At 40.0% G+C, this 19734-nt stretch overlaps 1 protein-coding gene across 16 annotated transcripts in view; it reads right to left on the reverse strand.

The window, feature by feature from the left end:
* UTRN (utrophin) overlaps positions 1–19734 on the reverse strand; it is a 580255-nt gene that overhangs the window by 436930 nt on the left and 123591 nt on the right. For all 16 annotated transcript variants that reach the window (XM_089333656.1, XM_089333655.1, XM_089333653.1 and 13 more), the window contains one exon: positions 19332–19393. In XM_089333656.1, coding sequence (XP_089189782.1) covers positions 19332–19393 — 62 coding nt within the window. The remainder of the gene's footprint in view (positions 1–19331; positions 19394–19734) is intronic.

The raw sequence follows: 19734 nt of genomic DNA on the forward strand, positions 1-19734 counted from the left end.
GCCGGCCCCTCCGTATACTTCTAACAAGTAAATATGTGGTTCATGGTTTCCAACTTAAAAGTCCCAGACGGTCTCTAGACTATTCAAGTTTGCCTTGTATGGAAAGAACAAGTACAAACACAGAGCATTTTGGAATCTTGAATTAAATATTTTAAGCTGAAAGAAATAAACTACATTATTTCTTAGGGAACAAATAAAGCTGTGATTATTGCGAATATGCCTTGACTATGATATATGTCCCAAGAAATTAGCCATAAAGAGAAGCACTAAAAATGCAAATGACTATTGAGCACTGGGGTACACAGGCCAGCTGGAGCCTAGGCATCTCCATCTCTGTACTTTGTACTCTTGGGATGACAGTGTCCTTCAGCAACCCCACTATAGGAGCAGGTCACTGATGTCAGCTCTCAGGTGCTAAGTCCATGATCTGCTCATTAATTTCTTAACAATAAAGGTACTTTGAAATCTCTGTATGAGTCCAGTCTCAGTCTAGTATCTTGACTGTCAAAGTTTACAAAATTCCTAAATTCTTGGCCCTGACCCATACACAACATCAAACCCCAATGATAAACACAGTCTAGCATCTGCTGCCAGAAAGCCCACTCCACTCACGATCAGTTTGTCAGATCCTTGCCTCCCCATGATAGCACACATTGCTCACAACCGAGAGGTTGCTGACAGAAAACTAGCAGTGCCCATTTTAAGCCCAGTTTGACAGATGAGCCTGGCTTAGCTACCTACCCTCCTTCTAAAGCACAAGTTATTGAGTTATTGTAAACATCAAATAATATAAAATTATGCAAAATGTCCTGAAAACCATAAAGCACAATGTAACAAATATTTAATTATTATCTTGCATCAAGTTATTCTCTTCTAATATGAAATCATCAGAGAGGTTAACAATTCTAGTTCCTGCCAATAATAAAAATACTTTATAACCAAGCATTAGTTTTATCCCCCTCATTTCTCACATTCAGATATATGAAGCAAAATTTCACTTTAAGCCTGAAATGGAGGAGAGGCAGGAAATCATTCTGAAGCTTCCCAAAACTTTGCAGGAGCCTCTTTGTTCTCACTTCTTTTTGCCTTTAAATAAGTATTACATTCCGTTAACTAATGGTTTTTAACAAGGGCCTTGGGGCTGGTGCTGTGTCGTAGTTGGTAAAGCCACTGCCTAGCAGTGTTGGCATCCCATATGGGCGCCAGTTTGAGTCCCGGCTGCTCCTCTTCCAATTCAGCTCTCTGCTGTGGCGCGGGAAAGCAGTAGAAGATGGCCCAAGTCCTTGGAACCCCGGACCCACTTGGGAGACCGAGAGGAGGCTGCGGATCGGCACAGCTCTGGCCGTTGCAGCCATCTGGGGAGTGAACCAGCGGATGGAAGATTTCTCTCTATCTCTCTCTCTCTATCTCTCTCTCTCTCTCTCTGCTTCTCCTTCTCTCTCTGTGTAGCTCAAATAAATAAATAAATATAAAAAAAAAAAAAACCACAAGAGCCTTTCCCCTACTTCATACACCATACTCTAAAAGAGAAAAACTATTCTAAGGTCTTCACCCTACAACCAGCAAAAAGAATAAGCTGTGACTTATTTGTGTCTGAAACACCTATGCCTTACCATTCCCAGCTGCCATCATCAAGGGCAATGATGGTGCTGGGAGCACCCAGATTGCCTCTAGGGATCACAACAAACAGATTTGCATGACAGTATTTCAGGAAGCAGAGCAAGAGAAATTTTCCCACACATGAAAGACTTCTGTTCCATCAGGATAAGCAAAAGGCAGAGGTGGTCTCATTGTCATCTGCCTCTAATCCTCCTTCTCCAAGCAAAGCACAATTCAGCAAATTAGCCATCAAATAACTAACTTCTCTCAAGCCTCAGAAACAGCAAAGAGAAGAAAACTGAGACAGTGCATGGCACAAACAAATGAGACTATCTAAGCACAAAAAAATCTAAGGAACTAGGAAAGTCAAGGGCAACTAGATGAAAGCTGGGAAACATTTATTCCTTCATCAAACCCACTACCCATTTTCAAACAAATTCAGAAAATAACATAATACAAAGCATAAAATGAAGAAAATGTAACTATCCATCCATATTACAAATAATAAAGAATGCCCAGTGATCTTATCTAGACAAGAAGTTTCCTAAGAGTCATAGCTATTTGGCCTTTGTACATCTTTCTGTATATCTGCTAAAAAGTCAGGTGACAAAAACAGACATGTAGACCAATGGAACAGAACAAACACTCCAGAAATCAATCCATGCACTGACAACTAATCGTTGACATAATCAATCCCTGGAGTAAGGACAGTCTCTTCAACAAATGGTGCTGGCAAACTGGATCTCCACATGCAGAAGTATTAAACTAGATCCATACCTTACACCTTATACAAAAATCCACTCAAAATGGATCAAAGACCTAAATCTACAACTCGATGCCATCAAATTACTAGAGAATATTGGAGAAACACTGCAAGATATTGGCTAGGAAAACACTTCTTGGAAAAGATCCCAGAAGCACAGGCAATCAAAGCCAAAATGGACAAATGGGATTACATCAAGATGAGAATCTTCTGCACTGCCAAAGAAACACTTGTGGGGAGCAGCTCGGACTAGACTGTTACTGGAATTCAGACTTATTCTATGCACCTGCTCTCCCACAATATGGCGCTGGGAGAGAAGAAAACAGCTTCTACACAGCTGCCTCCAGTTCAACCAATAAACTGTAGGACTTGCTCCTGATTGAAGGAGAGCAGCGTACTCGGCGTGTGGGCAGCCGAGTTGGGATTGGCAGAGGAGGACGATAAAGGAGGAGAGAGACGGCATGCACCAGGAACATCTAAGGGGAACATCTAAGGGGAACATCTAAGGGGAACACCTGTGCAGCCCCCGAGAGAGCCGGCCGGCGGAGTGCCGCTCCCCTGCGGAAGTGGGGAATGTGGCCAGGGGGAACTGCGTGGAAGGGATAGTAGCCAACCCGGGAAGAACCAGCAGCAAACCCGGGGAGGGCCGAGCAGACGAAAGAACAGCGCAGGGTCCTGTGTCGTTCCTCCACGAAGAGGGGGAGCGACAACACTCAGCTAAGTGAAGAGGCAACGGACAGAATGGGAGAAAATATTTGCAAACTATGCAACTGATAAAGGGTTAATATCCAGAATCTACAAAGGAACTTGAGAAATTCAACAACAGAACGAATAATCCAGTTAAGAAATGAGCAAGGAACTTGAACAGGCATTTTTCAAAAGAGGAAATTCAAATGGCCAACAGACACTTGAAAAAATGCTCAGGATCACTAGCCATCAGAGAAATGCAAATCAAAACCACAATTAGGTTTCACCTCACCCCAGTGAGAATAGCTCTCATACAGAAATCAATAAATAATGAATGCCAGCAAAAATGATGGGAAAAAGGTACCCTAATTCACTGTTGTTAGGAATATAAACTGGGGTAGCCACTGTGGAAGATAGCATGGAGATACCTCACAAAGCTGAATACAGACCTACCATATAATCCAGCCATCCCACTCCTGGGAATTTACCTAAACCAAAAGAAATCAGCATATGAAAGAGTTATCCGTAAACCCATGTTCACTGCAGCCCAATTCATAGTAGCTAAGATATGGAATCAACCCAGATGTCCATCAACTGAAGACTGGGTAAAGAAATTATGGTATACATACACTATGGAGTACTACTCAGCCATAAAAAAAATGAAATCCTATCTTTTACAACCAAATGGACACAACTGGAAACCATTATACTTAGTGAAATAAGCCAGTCCCAAAAAGATAGATATTATATGTTTTCCCTGGCCTGTGGTAACTAATAGAATACCTACAAATGTAATGTATTGGGGTGAAATGGACATTTTGAGATTCAATGATTGTTTCCAGCCCTTGTCTCTTCTGTTGAGAAACAGTGTTTTTTCTTCATACTATTTGTAGGGTTAAGCTTATGAGTATTAAGCAAACCAAAAATAGATCTTTTTTTTAAAAAAAAAAATCTAAAGAAAAACCCCAAACTCCTTGTTTTTCTATGTTGGATTATGTGGGAATTATTTGTTCAGTCCTATATTCACCAATTCTTTAAAACTCTTTTCAATCTAGTTTTCTTATTATTTATTGATTTTTTCAATAATTAAAATAGTACAATAATTTTTAAATACAATTTCTATTTTCACTTTCCTTGTCCAATCATTCCTCTAATTTATGTTCATTTTATTTGATAATTTCCTATTATTTTATAGATGCATTCTTTATCTTCTTATACTTTCTAAAGCAGTTATTTTAAAGCATTTGTCAGAATTTATTTACCAAAATTATTTCTTCTTGAATCAATGTATGTTTAAATAGTTAATTCTGTTAGTTCTTATTTTTGTTGGAGATTATATGAATAGCCCTCAGTTAAACATAAAATCTCAAAATCCTACCTCTTTCACCAAAAAGAATTTTTTTGTACAAGATGTTTCAAAGTAGACAGTATAAAGTTGTACAACAATTCAAGAAAAAAAAATTCAGGGGACAGAAGTTCAATCCACATTTGATATCATTTATATCACAGGCATAACGTCAGTGTTTTCTAGTGTCAGAAAAGTATCACTAAATTCCAATAATGTCTAAAAGAACTAACAAACAAGCACTACTTCCTCATCCTAGCAGAAAGGTAAAATCAGGCTCTGAACATGAGAACATGTCAATTCATAAAGATCTCACAAGTTTTAATTTCACTACTACATAATATGATGATCTATAAAAGGACATATCCCATTCCAAAACAATTAATAGCTGCTGTAGCAATGTGAAATTATCCAATTCACAAATGAAAAAACCAACTGGGACAACTGAATTCCAATAAAACTTTATTTGTGGAAAATGAAATTTGAATTTCATATAATTTCTCCATGTCAGAAAACATTACTCTTCTTTCGTACAACAACCCAAAAATGAAAAACCCTTTCTTAGTTTCATAGGCCACTCAAATATAGGCAAGAGAAAAGTGAAATGCTGTTAATATTGTTAGGTACAATATAAAACATAGCAGCTATATTTTTTCAAACGTACAGGGATAAAGATGCACATGGGTACTTCAAAAAATTAGCTGAAAGCAGTATTAAAAGAGAAGATGAGAGTGGGTTTTTGGTCTGTTAAGAGGCCCACATCCCCTATCAGAGTGCCTGAATTTGATGCTCAGCTCCTGACTCTAGCTTCTTGCTAATGGGGAACTGAGAAGGCAGCAGCATGATGGCCAAAGTGGTTGGGTTCCTGTCCCGATGTGGGATAACTGGATTCTGTTCATAGCTCACAGCTTTCGCCCCAGCTGGGGGCTACAGTAGGCACTGGGAAGTGATGACAGCATATGCTCTCTCTCTCTGTCTCTCAAATAAATGAAAATGGTCTTAGAAAAAAAAAAGATAGTTGTTATGCTATAAAACAATATTGAAATCCATGTACTCTTTATCCACCATACACATTTTAATTTTTTGAAGGCCCCTTGTACACATAGATTTAAAAAACAACTTTTTGTGCCAATATAAATTTATATTTTAATTCCATTTTCCATCACATTTTTCAAGTATCCTCATGATACTGGCACCTATTATTTATTTATTTATAATAGCATATTAAGGTAAATATCGCCATCTTCCCTATTTGTCAGAAAAGGAAATTTGGACATAGAAGCGGCATAACAAGGACAAAGAAGAACCAGAATCTGATACACAAAGTGTGGTTACAAACCCAGGTTATCAATATCTGTGTCATCCAGCTGCTAAAGTGAGGAGGGCACAGTCCTGTGACATTTAGGGAAGGAAATCTTTAATCATTGGGGGTTGGATAGATATTTAACAATTCTCGAAGAGGGCAACAAGATATATGCCACATTTAAATGAATTCAAAAGAAGACTATTTTTTCTCTCCCAACACCCACTGTACAGCATATCTGGTGCTTTGGTATTATCATAGACTTGAAACACACAATCCATTCTGCAAAACAGTTTGGAAATGTCAGAAGTCGTCTTGTAACAAAAATAAAAACTTATTCATCTCGACAGCTAATGTCTTAGTTAGATTTTTAAATCTTCGCAAAGAAAAGACATTTGCAGAGGTTTCTCTGATGGAGAAAATATGGTTTAATAATTCAATTGGACAAATACTTGGTGAATACCTCCTTTGTGTTTGGCCTTGCAGAAATGCCAAGTTCAGGTCACCCTCCACATTCACAAAACAGGGTTTTCATAGTTTTCCAATAAATATCAATGGTAAAAATGAACAATCTTGAACTTACAGGGCAGATAAGTCTTGGGTCACATTTAAATTAAAAAATAAAAAAGGATGTAAGAGGCAATATGATATGAGTCCATATGACAGATGGCACAGTCCAGACATGACCACTCTGGCTAGTCCCAGCTCACTCTCCTAACAAGAGTTGTAATCCCACCATTTTGACAAGACAGATCAGCATTAATACTTGCAGCTGGGACACCAGGGCTGCTGGATTCCAAAGCGTCAGAGCACAGAAGCCAACTGTCAGCACAATGCATGGGGAAGAGACGGAGTTCTCTCCACGAGCGGGGACTACAAATACCCACATGTGATGATACGACTGAGGAAGGCAAACCTGGTGGGCCCCAGTCACACACCGGCTCTGCAGGTGGCAGCCAGGGCTCAGTTCCAGCCAGGAGGTGGCTTTGTGGCAATTTAGGCTCACTGTTGGCAGAACTTCCAGTTTTTCAAAAGAAACATGAAAGCTAAATTCATATGTGTAACCTCCTGGTGCTGTAATTGTAATTTTGTAAAACATTGAGCCAGGCAAACACATCTTGTCTACAGAATACCAGGCCAGTATCCATCTGTGCACAGAACATGACCACATAGAGGTGAATTATAGCATCAGTCAAGAGTGAGTCCTTTGAAGAACTGATAAATTCTACGGATAGGCCACACACACATAGACAGCCACCCATAAACGAGGGAATAAGCTGAGCTGCAAAGCCTCATCTTCTACGGTGGCAGTTATTACATTTGTTCAAACCAAAAACATTCTAGATTCTTTGCCCTTGCATTTACTCCCTATCTCTCAGCCATTCACAAGCCCTGTCCTCTTATCTCAAAAAATACAGCCAGTGTTACTCCTTCTCAACACCATCATTCTCCAAGGCTATCCCAAACTGCCATTAACTCTTGCATGCCCTGCAACCCAGGCTGACTGATCTCTTTGCTTCTGCCTAAAGGAAGGAATAATTCTAATTTTAAGGCACAGACTATATCCTATCATGTTCCTACTTTAACCTAATAAACTCCCATTATAGGCAAATACAATCCAAACCCCAAATAAGATGTCTCATGAGATCTGGGTCCCATCCTCTCTCTGATCTGAAACTGTATTATTCTCTCTGTTTTTCAATAATCCCAAATCACAATGATTTCCATCATAGGTCAAATTTTGCAGCAGCAACAGCAGCAGTAAAAATAATAGGAAAAATAATTTGTAAAAGACTAAATATGAAAGTATTTAGAAAATACAATTTGGAGCTCTTAAAAGAGTGAAATGCTATTCTTTGTACCAAAAATGAATCAGAAAAGAAACTGGGACTTGGGTTTTCTGTTTGGAAAACCGAGTAGAGCCTTCTCTCTGTCCGGTGCAGAGCTGACACTGAGACGGGAGGCTGACAAATGCCGTTCTTGCCCTCAAGGCAACCAGAATCAAAATAGAGGTCAACAAAAACCGAGACAACACTCAGCACAGGGGATTTACAAGCCAGCCTGGTCCTGCCAAAACTGTACAAAGGCACTGATACTGATGCACACAGACTCTGTCCTAGGACTTCTCTAAACCCATTACAAATAGTCAAGTTGTAACTGTATAACAGGACAAGTGAACACACGACAGTGAGCATAGCTTACAAATTTATAACAAAATAGATGAAAATGTATAGTGTATCATACACTTGAGCTCTTTAACACTGTTTAACTGTTCTGTTTATTTATACTCTATTTTCAAAATAGGATTTGATGTACTCTGTTCAAGGCAATTGCCATTCGCACTGTTTATTCTTTTTTTTTTTTTTTTTTTTTTTTTTTTGACAGGCAGAGTGGACAGTGAGAGAGAGAGAGAGAAAGGTCTTCCTTTTTGCCGTTGGTTCACCCTCCAATGGCCACCGCGGCCAGCGTGCTACGGCCGGAGCATCGCACTGATCCGAAGCCAGGAGCCAGGTGCTTCTCCTGGTCTCCCATGCGCATGCAGGGCCCAAGCACTTGGGCCATCCTCCACTGCACTCCCGGGCCATAGCAGAGAGTTGGCCTGGAAGAGGGGCAACCGGGACAGAATCCGGCACCCCGACCGGGACTAGAACCCAGGTGTGCCAGCACCGCAAGGCAGAGGGTTAGCCTATTGAGGTGCAGCGCAGGCTCCACTGTTTATTCTACACATACACACACACACACACAATAGGGCCTCAAAAAGCTTTTGGAGAAATTAATTAACAGATAACGAAAGTTTTCCATAAACTTTTTGAAGTCCCCTCATATAGACAAAGTGTACGTACAGCAATGGATTTGCATTCATCTTACAGATTAATCTGATGCTCTTTATCAATGATGCCTCAAGGCTAGCATGGTGGCGTAGCAGGTAAAGCCTCAGCCTGCTAAGCTGGCATCCTGTTTGGATGCTGGATCGCTGGATCTGCTGCCTCAGCTGATCCACTTCTGATCAAGCTCCCTGATAATGGCCTAGAAAAACCAGCAGAAGACAACCCAAGTGTCTGGTCCCCTGCCACCCACGAGGGAAACAAGGAAGAAGCTCCTGGCTCCTGGCTTTGGCTTTGCCTTGCTCTGGCTGTTGCAGCCATAAAAGGAGTGAACCACCAGATGCAAGATTCCCTCTTTCTCTGTCTCTCTTTCTCTCTCTCCACCCCCTCTCTGTAACTCGTTCAAAATAAATTAATTAGGGGCCGGCACCATGGCTCACTTGGTTAATCCTCCGCCTGCAGTGCCAGCATCCCATTTGGGCGCCAGGTTCAGGTCCTGGTGGTGCCTCTTCCAGTCCAGCTCTCTGCTGTGGCCCGGAAGTGCAGTGGAGGATGGCCCAAGTGCTTGGGCCCCTGTACCCGCAAGGGAGACCAGGAGGAAGCACCTGGCTCCTGGCTTCAGATCGGCCTAGCTCTGGCCATAGCGGCCATTTGGGGAGTGAATCAACAGAAGGAAAACCTTTCTCTCTGTCTCTCTCTCTCTCTCTCACTGTCTAACTCTGTCAAATAAATAAAAAACATTAATTAATTAATTAATTAAAACATATCCCAATATCATCTGGTAACTTACTATAAATTTTATAATCTCTCTCTTTCTCTCTCTCTCTCTCTCACTAGTTTTTTCCCAAGGAGCAGGTTAACTTAAAAATTCAAAAAGTATAAATAATTTAACATTTCCCAATATTTTTAGCCAGAGTCTTTAACTTGTAAGTCCCAAATCTCAAAAGATATAAATTTAGCACTATTGTAGGTTCTTGCAATTTTTCACCAACTTAAAAATCAATAATTCATCTGTGAGCACTATGCACAACTCAGCAACTATAATAGGTTTACATGTAAATACACTTTTGAAAGTAGTTTACAACAAAAACCTTGTGTATTTTCCCTTGGAGATGAATGTAAAATGATGGAGAATTTTTCTTTGGATTCTTTTCTGTTAAACAATTTTTTCTTTTTGACAAGCAGAGTTAGACAGAGAAAGAGACAGAGAGAAAGGTATTCCTTCCGTTGGTTCACCCCCAAAATTGCTGCCATGGCCGGCGCTGGGCCAATCCGAAGCCAGGAGCCAGGTGCTTCTTTCTGGTCTCCCATGTAGGTGCAGGAGCCCAAGCACTTGGGCCATCCTCTACTGCCTTCCAGGGCCATAGCAGAGAGCTGGACTGGAAGAGAAGCAATCAGGACTAGAACCCGGTGCCCATATGGGATGCCGGTACCGCAGGCGGAGGATTAGCCAAGTGAGCCACAGCACCAGCCCTATACAATTTTTGTTTTCAAAAAATGTGTTTATTTATTAGAGAGACAGATTGAGTAAGCTGTTACCTGGGATTACTCCTCAAATGTCTACAACAGCGGATACTGCATTTAGCCAAAAGCCCAGAGCCAGGAGGCAGGTAGCTCGATTACTTGAGCCATCACCTGTTGCCTCCCTGGGTGTTCACTGGCAGGAAGCTGGAGTCAGAAACCATAGCTTAGAATGGAACCCAGGCACTTTGACATTAGCTGGGGGTATCTTAACCACGAAGCTAAACATCTGCTCTCTATTAACTAATTTTTATAGTGTCTATTTATCACTGTGTAAAATAGATTTTTAAAAAAAGAAAGGTGCCTCCAGTCAAGACCATGTAAAAAGATACAATCAGGTTTGTCTCATTTATGAAGTGTGCAGCTTAATCAATGAAATTAAGAATGTGCGATCTTCCATATCAACTGTTGATTCAACCCCATAGTTAAAGAACGAAAGCAACATTGCTTTTGAATGAGAAGCTTGGAAGTAAAATGAGGACTTTGAAATGATGCATAAAGCATCCTTAAAACAGCTCGAGAAAGGAAAACCTGCAAGATGTGCCACAAACCATTAGTGAGTTCAGGGATCCTAGCCATTTCTGTTAAGAATTCAGGATGCTCAGCACAAACACTTCAGCTCTGAGAAAGATTCCTTTTAGAACATTTGCTTGGACAGAGGGTGGAAGAGAAGAAAAGCAGAAGAGAGAAAGTTAAAGGAAGCCACGGAGCAATGACATATAAGGTCTTCACAATCAAATCAACGACTGTGTATCTACCTTCACAGCTACAAGATACTATGAAAAACGCACTAGACCCAACATCTTTCAGAGAATCTTCCATAAGGTAATCAGGCATGTAACAGAATTTTCACCTTGATTGTGGTAAGCAAAGCAGCTGATGATAAGACTGGATGATGAGGAACTATGTGTGGGACTCAGAAAGATGGCCATCAGTGGTTAAGAGTCAGAAGCCACTTGAATGTTGTCCTGACAAATATGGAGATAAAATCCACAGGCTGAATAAATTCTAACTCCATGTGCATTCCCAGGCAAGGACTACAGCTCCTATTATCAATGCACTACTGGAAAGCAGCCAAAATGTCTGAAGAAGGTAGTTCCTCAAAAGATAGGCTTCTATGGAACTGAGGTGTGGCATTGGTAATGGCATTGATAACAATAATAGGAAGGAAAATAAAATGAAATTTTCTCAAAGTAATAAAGGAGAGCTAGCTGCCCTGGTCCTCTTTCTCAACGGGTGCATCCTTAAAAACATAATAGGCCCAAATCTTTGGTCAGGATTTAGATAAGCCCTGTCTGCAGTTTAACAATGCAAGGCAAACACTGGAGCTGTTTCGGAGGTGGACAGGAGACAAGCATAAAATACATCCATGCACCCCTTGAGGAAACAAGCATTCACTCTCTGTCTTCTATTTTACTGGTGTGAAATCCTGTGCAGACTCAACTTCTACTGACTGCCTACAAGCATTTAATCTGATGTAGACACTCAATAATCAATCACATTTTTCCATATTCTGTATTGACCAAGGGATCTTTCTGTTGGCATTTCTCTTCTGCGTTTCCTCAATAGATGATAGCAGCAAAATAGCAGTGTCAGTTTCCTCTAGTCCAGTTCCCCCTCATGATGGGTGGAAGGCTACCTGCAGCCATCAAAGCTAAAAGCTTTTTAGGCCAAGTACAGCTGAAAATGTGGCAAGTGTCTCCTTGTTCTATTTAACAGGAAACTACTATCTCTTCATCAATGCTCTTGTTACAGCCAATGCTCATACTGGCTCAGGTCTATCTATGCCTTTACTGAGCCCATGGCTGGGGTTGGATGTGGGGAGCAGGGCTGAACAGAAAGCACACAACAGGCAGCTCTCCCGTTTCTGGGTGACCCATCCCAAAACCGATCTTCAGTTACAAACACGTAACAGATATTGATCAATTTATTTCACAATCACAAATACTAACAGGCTCGATCAAACTAATTTATTAGAAAGTGGGCATTTGCCCTAGGCAGTGAACACTCCTGTGTCTCACATCAGAGTACCTGGGTTTGATTCCTGGCTCTGATTCTTGATTCCAGCTTCCTGCCAATGCAGACTCTGTGAGGCAAAGGTGATGGTTCCAATAATCAGGTTTCTGCCACTCTCACGGGACATAACTGAATTCCCAGTTCCAGCTTCAGCCCTGGCCCAGCCCCAGCCATTGCAGGCATTTAGGGAATGAACCAGTAAATGGGATCTCTGTCTCCCTGTTTCTATGTCTCAAAAAAATTATTTTCAATTTTTCAAAAAAACCTTAATCACTTATTAATAACCCAGCAGGTACAAATCACTGCATAGCAAATACAAATTGAGTATCCCTTATCCAAAATGCTTGGAGCAAATAGTGTTTCAGGTTTCAGATTTTTGAGGATTTTAGAACATTTGTATCTACATAATAAGGCATCTTGGGAATAGGATTCAAGTCCAAACATAAAATTCATCTATGCTTCACATACACCTTATACATATAGGCTGGAGATATTTTATACAACCTTTTAAACAATTTTGTTCATGAATAACATTCATGGTATGGAATTTTCCACTTGTAGCATCTCCTTGGAACTCAAAAATGTTTCAGATTAAAAGTTCTAAATCTATTCTTAATATTTTACATTTTAAATAAAAAATTCATTTTACAAATACAGTTTTTAGACAAAAATCAAATTTCAAAAGCCAAGTTAAATGAAAACAATACAAACAAGAAAAAACTGTTTACATAAGTAGAGCCAAATATATCCGGAAGCTAGTGTTTAAGAACATGGAATGTATTTTACTGTTTGTTTTATTGCTTATCTTTTAGAAGTACTAGTGAATAAGCATAAATTGAAATGTCTTTTTAAAAGAGCATTTGAGGGGCTGGCGCCATGGCTCACTTGTTTAATCCTCCGCCTTCGGCGCCGGCATCCCATATGGGCACCAGGTTCTAGTCCCGTTTGCTCCTCTTCCAGTCCAGCTCTCTGCTGTAGCCCAGGAAGGCAGTGGAGGATGGCCCAAGTGCTTGGGTTCCTGCACCCACAGTGGAGACCAGGAGGAAGCACCTGGTTCCTGGCTTCGGATCAGCGCAGCGCTGGCTGTAGCGGTCATTTGGGGAGTAAACCAAAGGAAGGAAGACCTTTCTCACTCTCTCTCTCTTTCTCTCTCTCTCCTCACTGTCTATAACTCTATCTGTCAAATCAATTTAAAAAAATAATAAAAAAGCATGAGGAGATATGGCTTCTAAAACAAGGAGTGAAGTTGCTATAGACACAGGAAAGCACTTCCAAAACTTCATGGCCAATGGCATTAAAACATGCTTTTTGATGCAAAAAATAATATTGAAATCCATGTATACAAAGAGTCTTTAAAAAGTCATGGAACATGAATAGTATTTTTAAAAGTATGGATTTCAAAACAATTTGGAACCAGAGTAAACTAATTTTTATTTCATATTTCCACAAATATTTTTGAGTACCTCATATTTATGGAATAAAGTCTTAGTAGACCCAATGTATAACTCTTCAAACTCGAGCCTCTGCTAGAGATTCCAATTATCGTGACACAAGGACGTTGTATGGTCTCCTTCACAATACTGGAAAGAGGACTGAATATCCACAGGTAGCAGATGGCCTTGATCGCTTTTCTAAAAATCTCCCTCCACGCTTACTGTTGTGACCATCAACTTCCTACATGAAACAACTAGAAAATAATAGCATGCTAAAAGCAATGTCCCACTATCTCCAAAAAAGAACATGTCTTCATGTTGAACTTCATAAAAAGTCCTTCCTAGATTTCCTCCTTCATGTTGTTAACACACAGTCCAAAGGCGGAAATGTAACTGATGTGCAGACAGGGCTCACCCCCGTCTTAGTAAAGGCAAAAGCAGACATGTGCACACACTGCAGTTCAGCATTTTAAGTCTGCATATGCTCTACCTAACCATCGGTTAAACCTCTTTTGAGGATCGCTCACCAAACTGGTAAAAAGCTTCTGCAATTTGTTCCTTCTTGGCTCTGCCAGATGAGCAGCCCTGAAAGTCAGCCAAAAAAAAAGGTAGGCTCAAAGTCAGAACAAATTTCCCAACAGCACAGCAACCAGGCTTCGCTGCCTCCCTTGGGAGACCAGCTCGCTAACAAGCCAGAGGCTCTGAAAATTAGAGGGAACAAAATACTCAAGTTTCACACAGCATACACTGAAATAAAGTGGCTGACTGAGCCAAGGGTTTTCGTTTGTTTGTTTGTTTTAACACACACATGTGGTATACAGCATGGATATCACTGGTTATGGGTACCTGATATGGTTTTTATTTAACATTCCTAAATAATTATAATCTCCTATATGCTTCACAGCAGTGCCTCAAAACTCCTTAGCACTAGGAGGCAGGTAATAATGATCAAGTGTGTTTTACGGCTAAAGGAATGAAAACAATGTGACCTGAAAAAAACACTAGCAATTTGCCTGAGGTCCTAAAGAAATAGGCAGCATATCCAAGAGTCAGTGTTTAATTTCCTAACCCTTAGCTCCCTTGGTCATTTTCTTCTGAGCGCTTCGTAACTTTTCAAAATGTAAGAGCCTTAATTTATTCTACACTGTATGACTTCTCAGGATACCCAAACTCTGAAGCATTGTGTACTCTCTGACACATCAACAAGAATTTGCAACAAAAGAAATGTGCTATCTTAGCTATCTTAGCCATCACGCACGAATTAGTATAATCTAAAATGGTATTACACCCACATTATTCAGTATTCTCAAGAATGAATTACAATGAAGGGAGGATTGGAAGGAGGGCAACAACTTAGGGACTTCAAAGCCAAGAAGATCCAAACATCATACCGTTTACCTTAAATAAATATAATTTCAATTAAAATACACAGGGGCCAGTGCCGTGGCATAGAGGGTAAAGCCACCATCTGCAGTGCCGGCATCCCATATGGGCACCAGCCCGATTCCCAGCTGCTCCTCTTCCAATACAACCCCCAGCAAATGCACCTGGGAAAGCAGCAGAAGATGGCCCAAGTCCTAGGGCACCTGCACCCATGTGTGAGACCTGGATGAAGATCCTGGCTCCTGGCTTCAGCCTGGCCCAGCCCTGGCCATTGCGGCCATTTGAATAGTGAATCAGTGAATAGAAGATTCTCTCTGTAAATATATTTTTCAAATAAAAAAATAAATCTTTAAAAAACTGAAAAAAAATTTTTAGAAAAAGGATACTGGATATTTTCAATGAAATATTTAACAAAAGAAAAAGAGGTAAAAGGATTATACTTTAAAATCACTCTAGCTATTCCCTCAAAAATGGAAGAGAGTAGGAGAAGGTGAAATGGGAGAGGAAGAACAAGTAGGCAGATTATGGCAGTAGCCCTGTGTTCCATGAGAATTTTCCAAAAAGGTAAGGTCACGGCTGAGACAAGGGTAATACTACATGTGTCAAAGACTTCATGTAACTCATTAATGAGAGACCCAGTAAAGAGAAACAACCATCTCAAAGGAGAATTCAAACAACCAAATGTTTACATACAAAAAAGGAAAAGTGAAATATATTGACAACAGGTGCAACAGCTGGTCTATTGAAGAGACAATAACCAATTACATTCCAACTAATCTGCATTTCAGGAACAAGAATAATTTTCATTACCTGTTTTCTACAACTTACAGAGTTGTAAAGTAGCTCAAAACTATTGAAAGACAGAGAAAACCCAGATGGCTGAGCAGGACAGGACACTGAAGATCTTTTTGGGCCATTTTAAAGTCTTTCACCATTTTTCACAACACAGATAATAATGACGTGGAAACTGCAGGTGTCAATAAAGATAGAAAGGAGTACACAACTTTGAACATTTGTGTTATCTCCTCTCTTACCACCACCAGTGTGGAAGCAGCCCAACTTATAGACTGAAGGCATCCAGAGTAAAGAGAAAAAAAAATACACACATATATATATATATATGGATGAAGTTTAGTGTCATTGCAATGAGTCCACTGTATCCAAATTCTCATAATTTATTAGATATATTCCTTCTAGGCTTTGATTTCTTGCTAGAAGTAATCTCAAAAGTTTCAGGGTCATCCTACTTTTGATCTTTGTTCTCCAAACAAAACAAGCTTTCAGCTTCTGTGTCAGTTTATATAACCAGGGCTTTTACTAAAAATGGTTTAAAATTTTTTTTCAGTTTTTTCCATTGTCTTAGAATTATAAGCATCCTGGGGCAATTTACATGGGATTTAAATTCCTATTTATATTATAAAATAATAGATACTTTGAATATCAAGTTCATTTAATAAATTATTGGGGTTCTGCTGAAGTTGGTGTTATCTGGAGTTTTTTAAAACTGTCAATGAAAAAAAAAAAAACTTTCAATGACCCACGATAAAGACTAAGAAATTTCTTCTCAGTTACTCTTTCTCAATTGTCATCTACATTCTTCTATATACACCCTTCCATGTTTCACTGTATTGTCTATCTGTCTTTATTCTCAAGAATAAGTACAAAAGTAATTCAGCCAGTTTCAAATGTTCTCTAAATCTAGGTCTAGCAAGACTATGATGCTTTCAAATTGACCTTCAAAATCAGTTCTAAGGTAATTCTTGCCCCATGATTAAATCAAGCTGCTGCAAGCTAACCTGCTCTAATTGTTCTATCTAGAAATTACTGCATTGCAAGTGATCTTTGAGCCACCCACCCCATGCTTCCTACATGCTCCTCCACATGGCTGGCTCCTGGTGCTTGGTATGAATCCAGATTTCTCTCTTTTTTAGATAGGGTTCTGACTCTCCTATGCATTTCTCTCAGTAAATAAAAGCTTAAAACTTAAAAAAAAAAAAAAAAAAAAAAAAAAGATTGCATTACCCTCCATAATAATCAGGATGTGCCACCTCACCAACAGCAAGACTGTTGAGACCACAGCAATAAATCCCCCACTTCAGACCCTCACACTGGTTCAAACTGTATTGCCCCAAACATGGACCCAGGCAGATGGATTCTTGAAAACTTTTAAGTAATGTCAAACCCAAAATATAGGTGATACTTGTGCCTCTAGAATAAAGCAATGTAAAGTTCTCCAAAAACACCTACATCTACTTTGGAATACACATAAAGTATATTCCCAAAGTTCCCCAAAAATACCTACATCTACTTTGGAATACATATAAAGTCACCAATTATGCAGATACTTCTATATTCTTATTCTCTATTTTATTTATTTATTTATTTATTTTCACCTACTAGAAAGGTAAAATAGCAGAAACAGAGATTTTCCATCTGCTGGTTCACTCTCCAAAGGGTTACAAGAACCAGGGCTGGGGAAGGCCAAAGCCAGTCACCCCATCTGGGTCTCTCACATGGGTGGCAGGGACCCAATTACTAGGTCATTATCCTCTGCCTCTCAGGATGCATTAGCAGGAAGTTGGATCCTTGGGCAGCAGAGAAGCTGTGCCTCAAACCAGCATTCCAGTTATGGGATGTGGGAGTCTGAAGCAGCAAGCCCCACCCTCATTCTCTAGATTCTTAACCCTTCTGTCAAAATCATTCTTTACATTCCTTACACTCTCAGAGGCAAGATAAAATATCCTCCAACAAAAACTTGTAAAACCTAGGAAACATGGCAGTTATATCATCCACTACAAATATTGGGATATGGAGCAATTTTTAACCTGTACTGCTATTCAAAATAACCTTAAAATATCCTCATTTTCCTTGGCAGCTCATGACAAGAGCCTCAGGTGATTACTGACGTCATAAGTAAGGGTGTCAATTGTTAAATCAACAATGGGAGTCACTGTGCACTTACTCCCCATGTAGGATCTCTGTCCTTAATGTGTTGTACTATGTGAATTAGTGGTAAAACTACTATTCAAACACTGCTCTATACTTTGTTTTTCTTTGTGGGTGCAGTCTGTTGAAATCTTTACTTAGTATATACTAAGTTGATCTTCTGTATATAAAACTAATTAAAATGAATCTTAATGTAGAATGGGATGGGAGAGGGAGTAGAAGATGGGATGGTTTGCAGGTGGGAGGGTGATTATGGGGAGAAAAACTGCTATAATCCAGAAGTTGTACTTTGGAAATTTATATTTATTAAGTTTTCTAAAAAAATAAATAGAATTCATATGAACTTGAAGTAAAAAAAAAAAAATCCTCATTTTTCCTTGAAGAGACATCAGTGTTTATTTTCCTGACCTTTATGACTTTTTCAAATAGAGAACTTTGAAAAATAAGTTTCTGGGGCTGGCGCTGTGCCGTAGCGGTAAAGCTGCTGCATGCAGTGCCAACATCCCATATGGGCGCCAGTTCGAGACCGGGCTGCTCTACTTCCAATCCTGCTCTCAGCTATGACCTGGCAAAGCAGTAGAAGATGGCCCAAGCCCTCATGGGAAGACCTGGAGGAAGCTCCTGGCTCCTGGCTTTGGATCGGCACAGCTCCAGCCGTTACAGCCAACTGGGGAGTGAACGATCGGATGGAAGACCTCTCTCTCTCTCTCTCTGCCTCTCCTCCTCTCTCTGTGTAACTCTGACTTTCAAAGAAAATAAATAAACCTTTTTTTAAAAAAAGAAAAATGTTTCCGTTAAAATAGCTTCCATTCTATTTAAAAGACTGCAACAGTCTTTCTCTGACAAACCTATATTTTTCATCCTGTTATGGAAATTCCTATAATCCATTCACCTGGAAATTTTTCCCACCTCAGACTGAGTGGACAAAATTCTAACTTCAATAACCAATGTGTGATCATACTTAACCATTGTCAATTCCTCTCTCAGGCAAGCCCTATTGATAAAAGCATTGATTTTGTTACAAGCGGTTAGAAATGCAGAGAAAAAAACGGATCTTTGAGGGGAAAAATGAGGAAGTATGCAAAAAAAAAGAATACATAGAGCTGAAAAACATTATTAGCCACATGCACAATCATGAAGGGCCCTCAATATTGTTGCACAGGTGCCTGAGCGATAAGAATTTGGTGTTAATCAGGCAAAATTCTCCTAATGACACGTTCGTTTCCTCAATGTGCCCAGGACTCACAGCATGGAACGTGGCAGACTGTTGGCTTGGACATCTGGAGAAAGCCAGGTGAGAGTAAAGAGCATGACATGAACTGTTCACATCACAGTTTCCACTGAAATCCATTTCAGGAGTGAATAAATGAAGAATAAGTGTTCCTACACATTGGAGAATTTTTATTATGGCACATTTCATGAGAAAATTTTGTTGCAATGTAAACCAAACTCCATCAACCCCAAATGAGGCATTTGAACCACCAAAAAAAATTTTGAAGGTCTTTCTTACCTTTGAAAAGCGAGCATTTATCCATTTGGTGAAGGTTTTCTTCTGTACGTCATTGTGCTCATCTGTGGACGGGAAAAGGAGAGAGAAGGGGAGAGTATGAGAAATTGTACCTTTTGTAAGTGTACTAAATAAGATTATCACCCTCCTGGGGAGTTTCAAATAGTCCCAATTGGAGGCACAATAATGTGCAGCTAACAGAGACTGTGATGGGCACCTAGTGCATCACTTAGGGAGCCACTAATGCTCACCATGGGGGCAGGCTCCAGCAGCCTTCCAAGGGACCTGCTGTCTCACACTAAGCCCTGGTGTGTCGCCACCAGATATGAAATCCAGGACTGTGGGAGAGCACCAGGCCCAACTCTCTAAGACACATAATACTACCTGCTGCATTTTGTGTTAAGTC

This window comes from Oryctolagus cuniculus, chromosome 5 (assembly GCF_051225735.1).
Source record: "Oryctolagus cuniculus isolate XC-2025 breed Fujian yellow rabbit chromosome 5, ASM5122573v1, whole genome shotgun sequence".
Classification (NCBI taxonomy): domain Eukaryota; kingdom Metazoa; phylum Chordata; class Mammalia; order Lagomorpha; family Leporidae; genus Oryctolagus; species Oryctolagus cuniculus.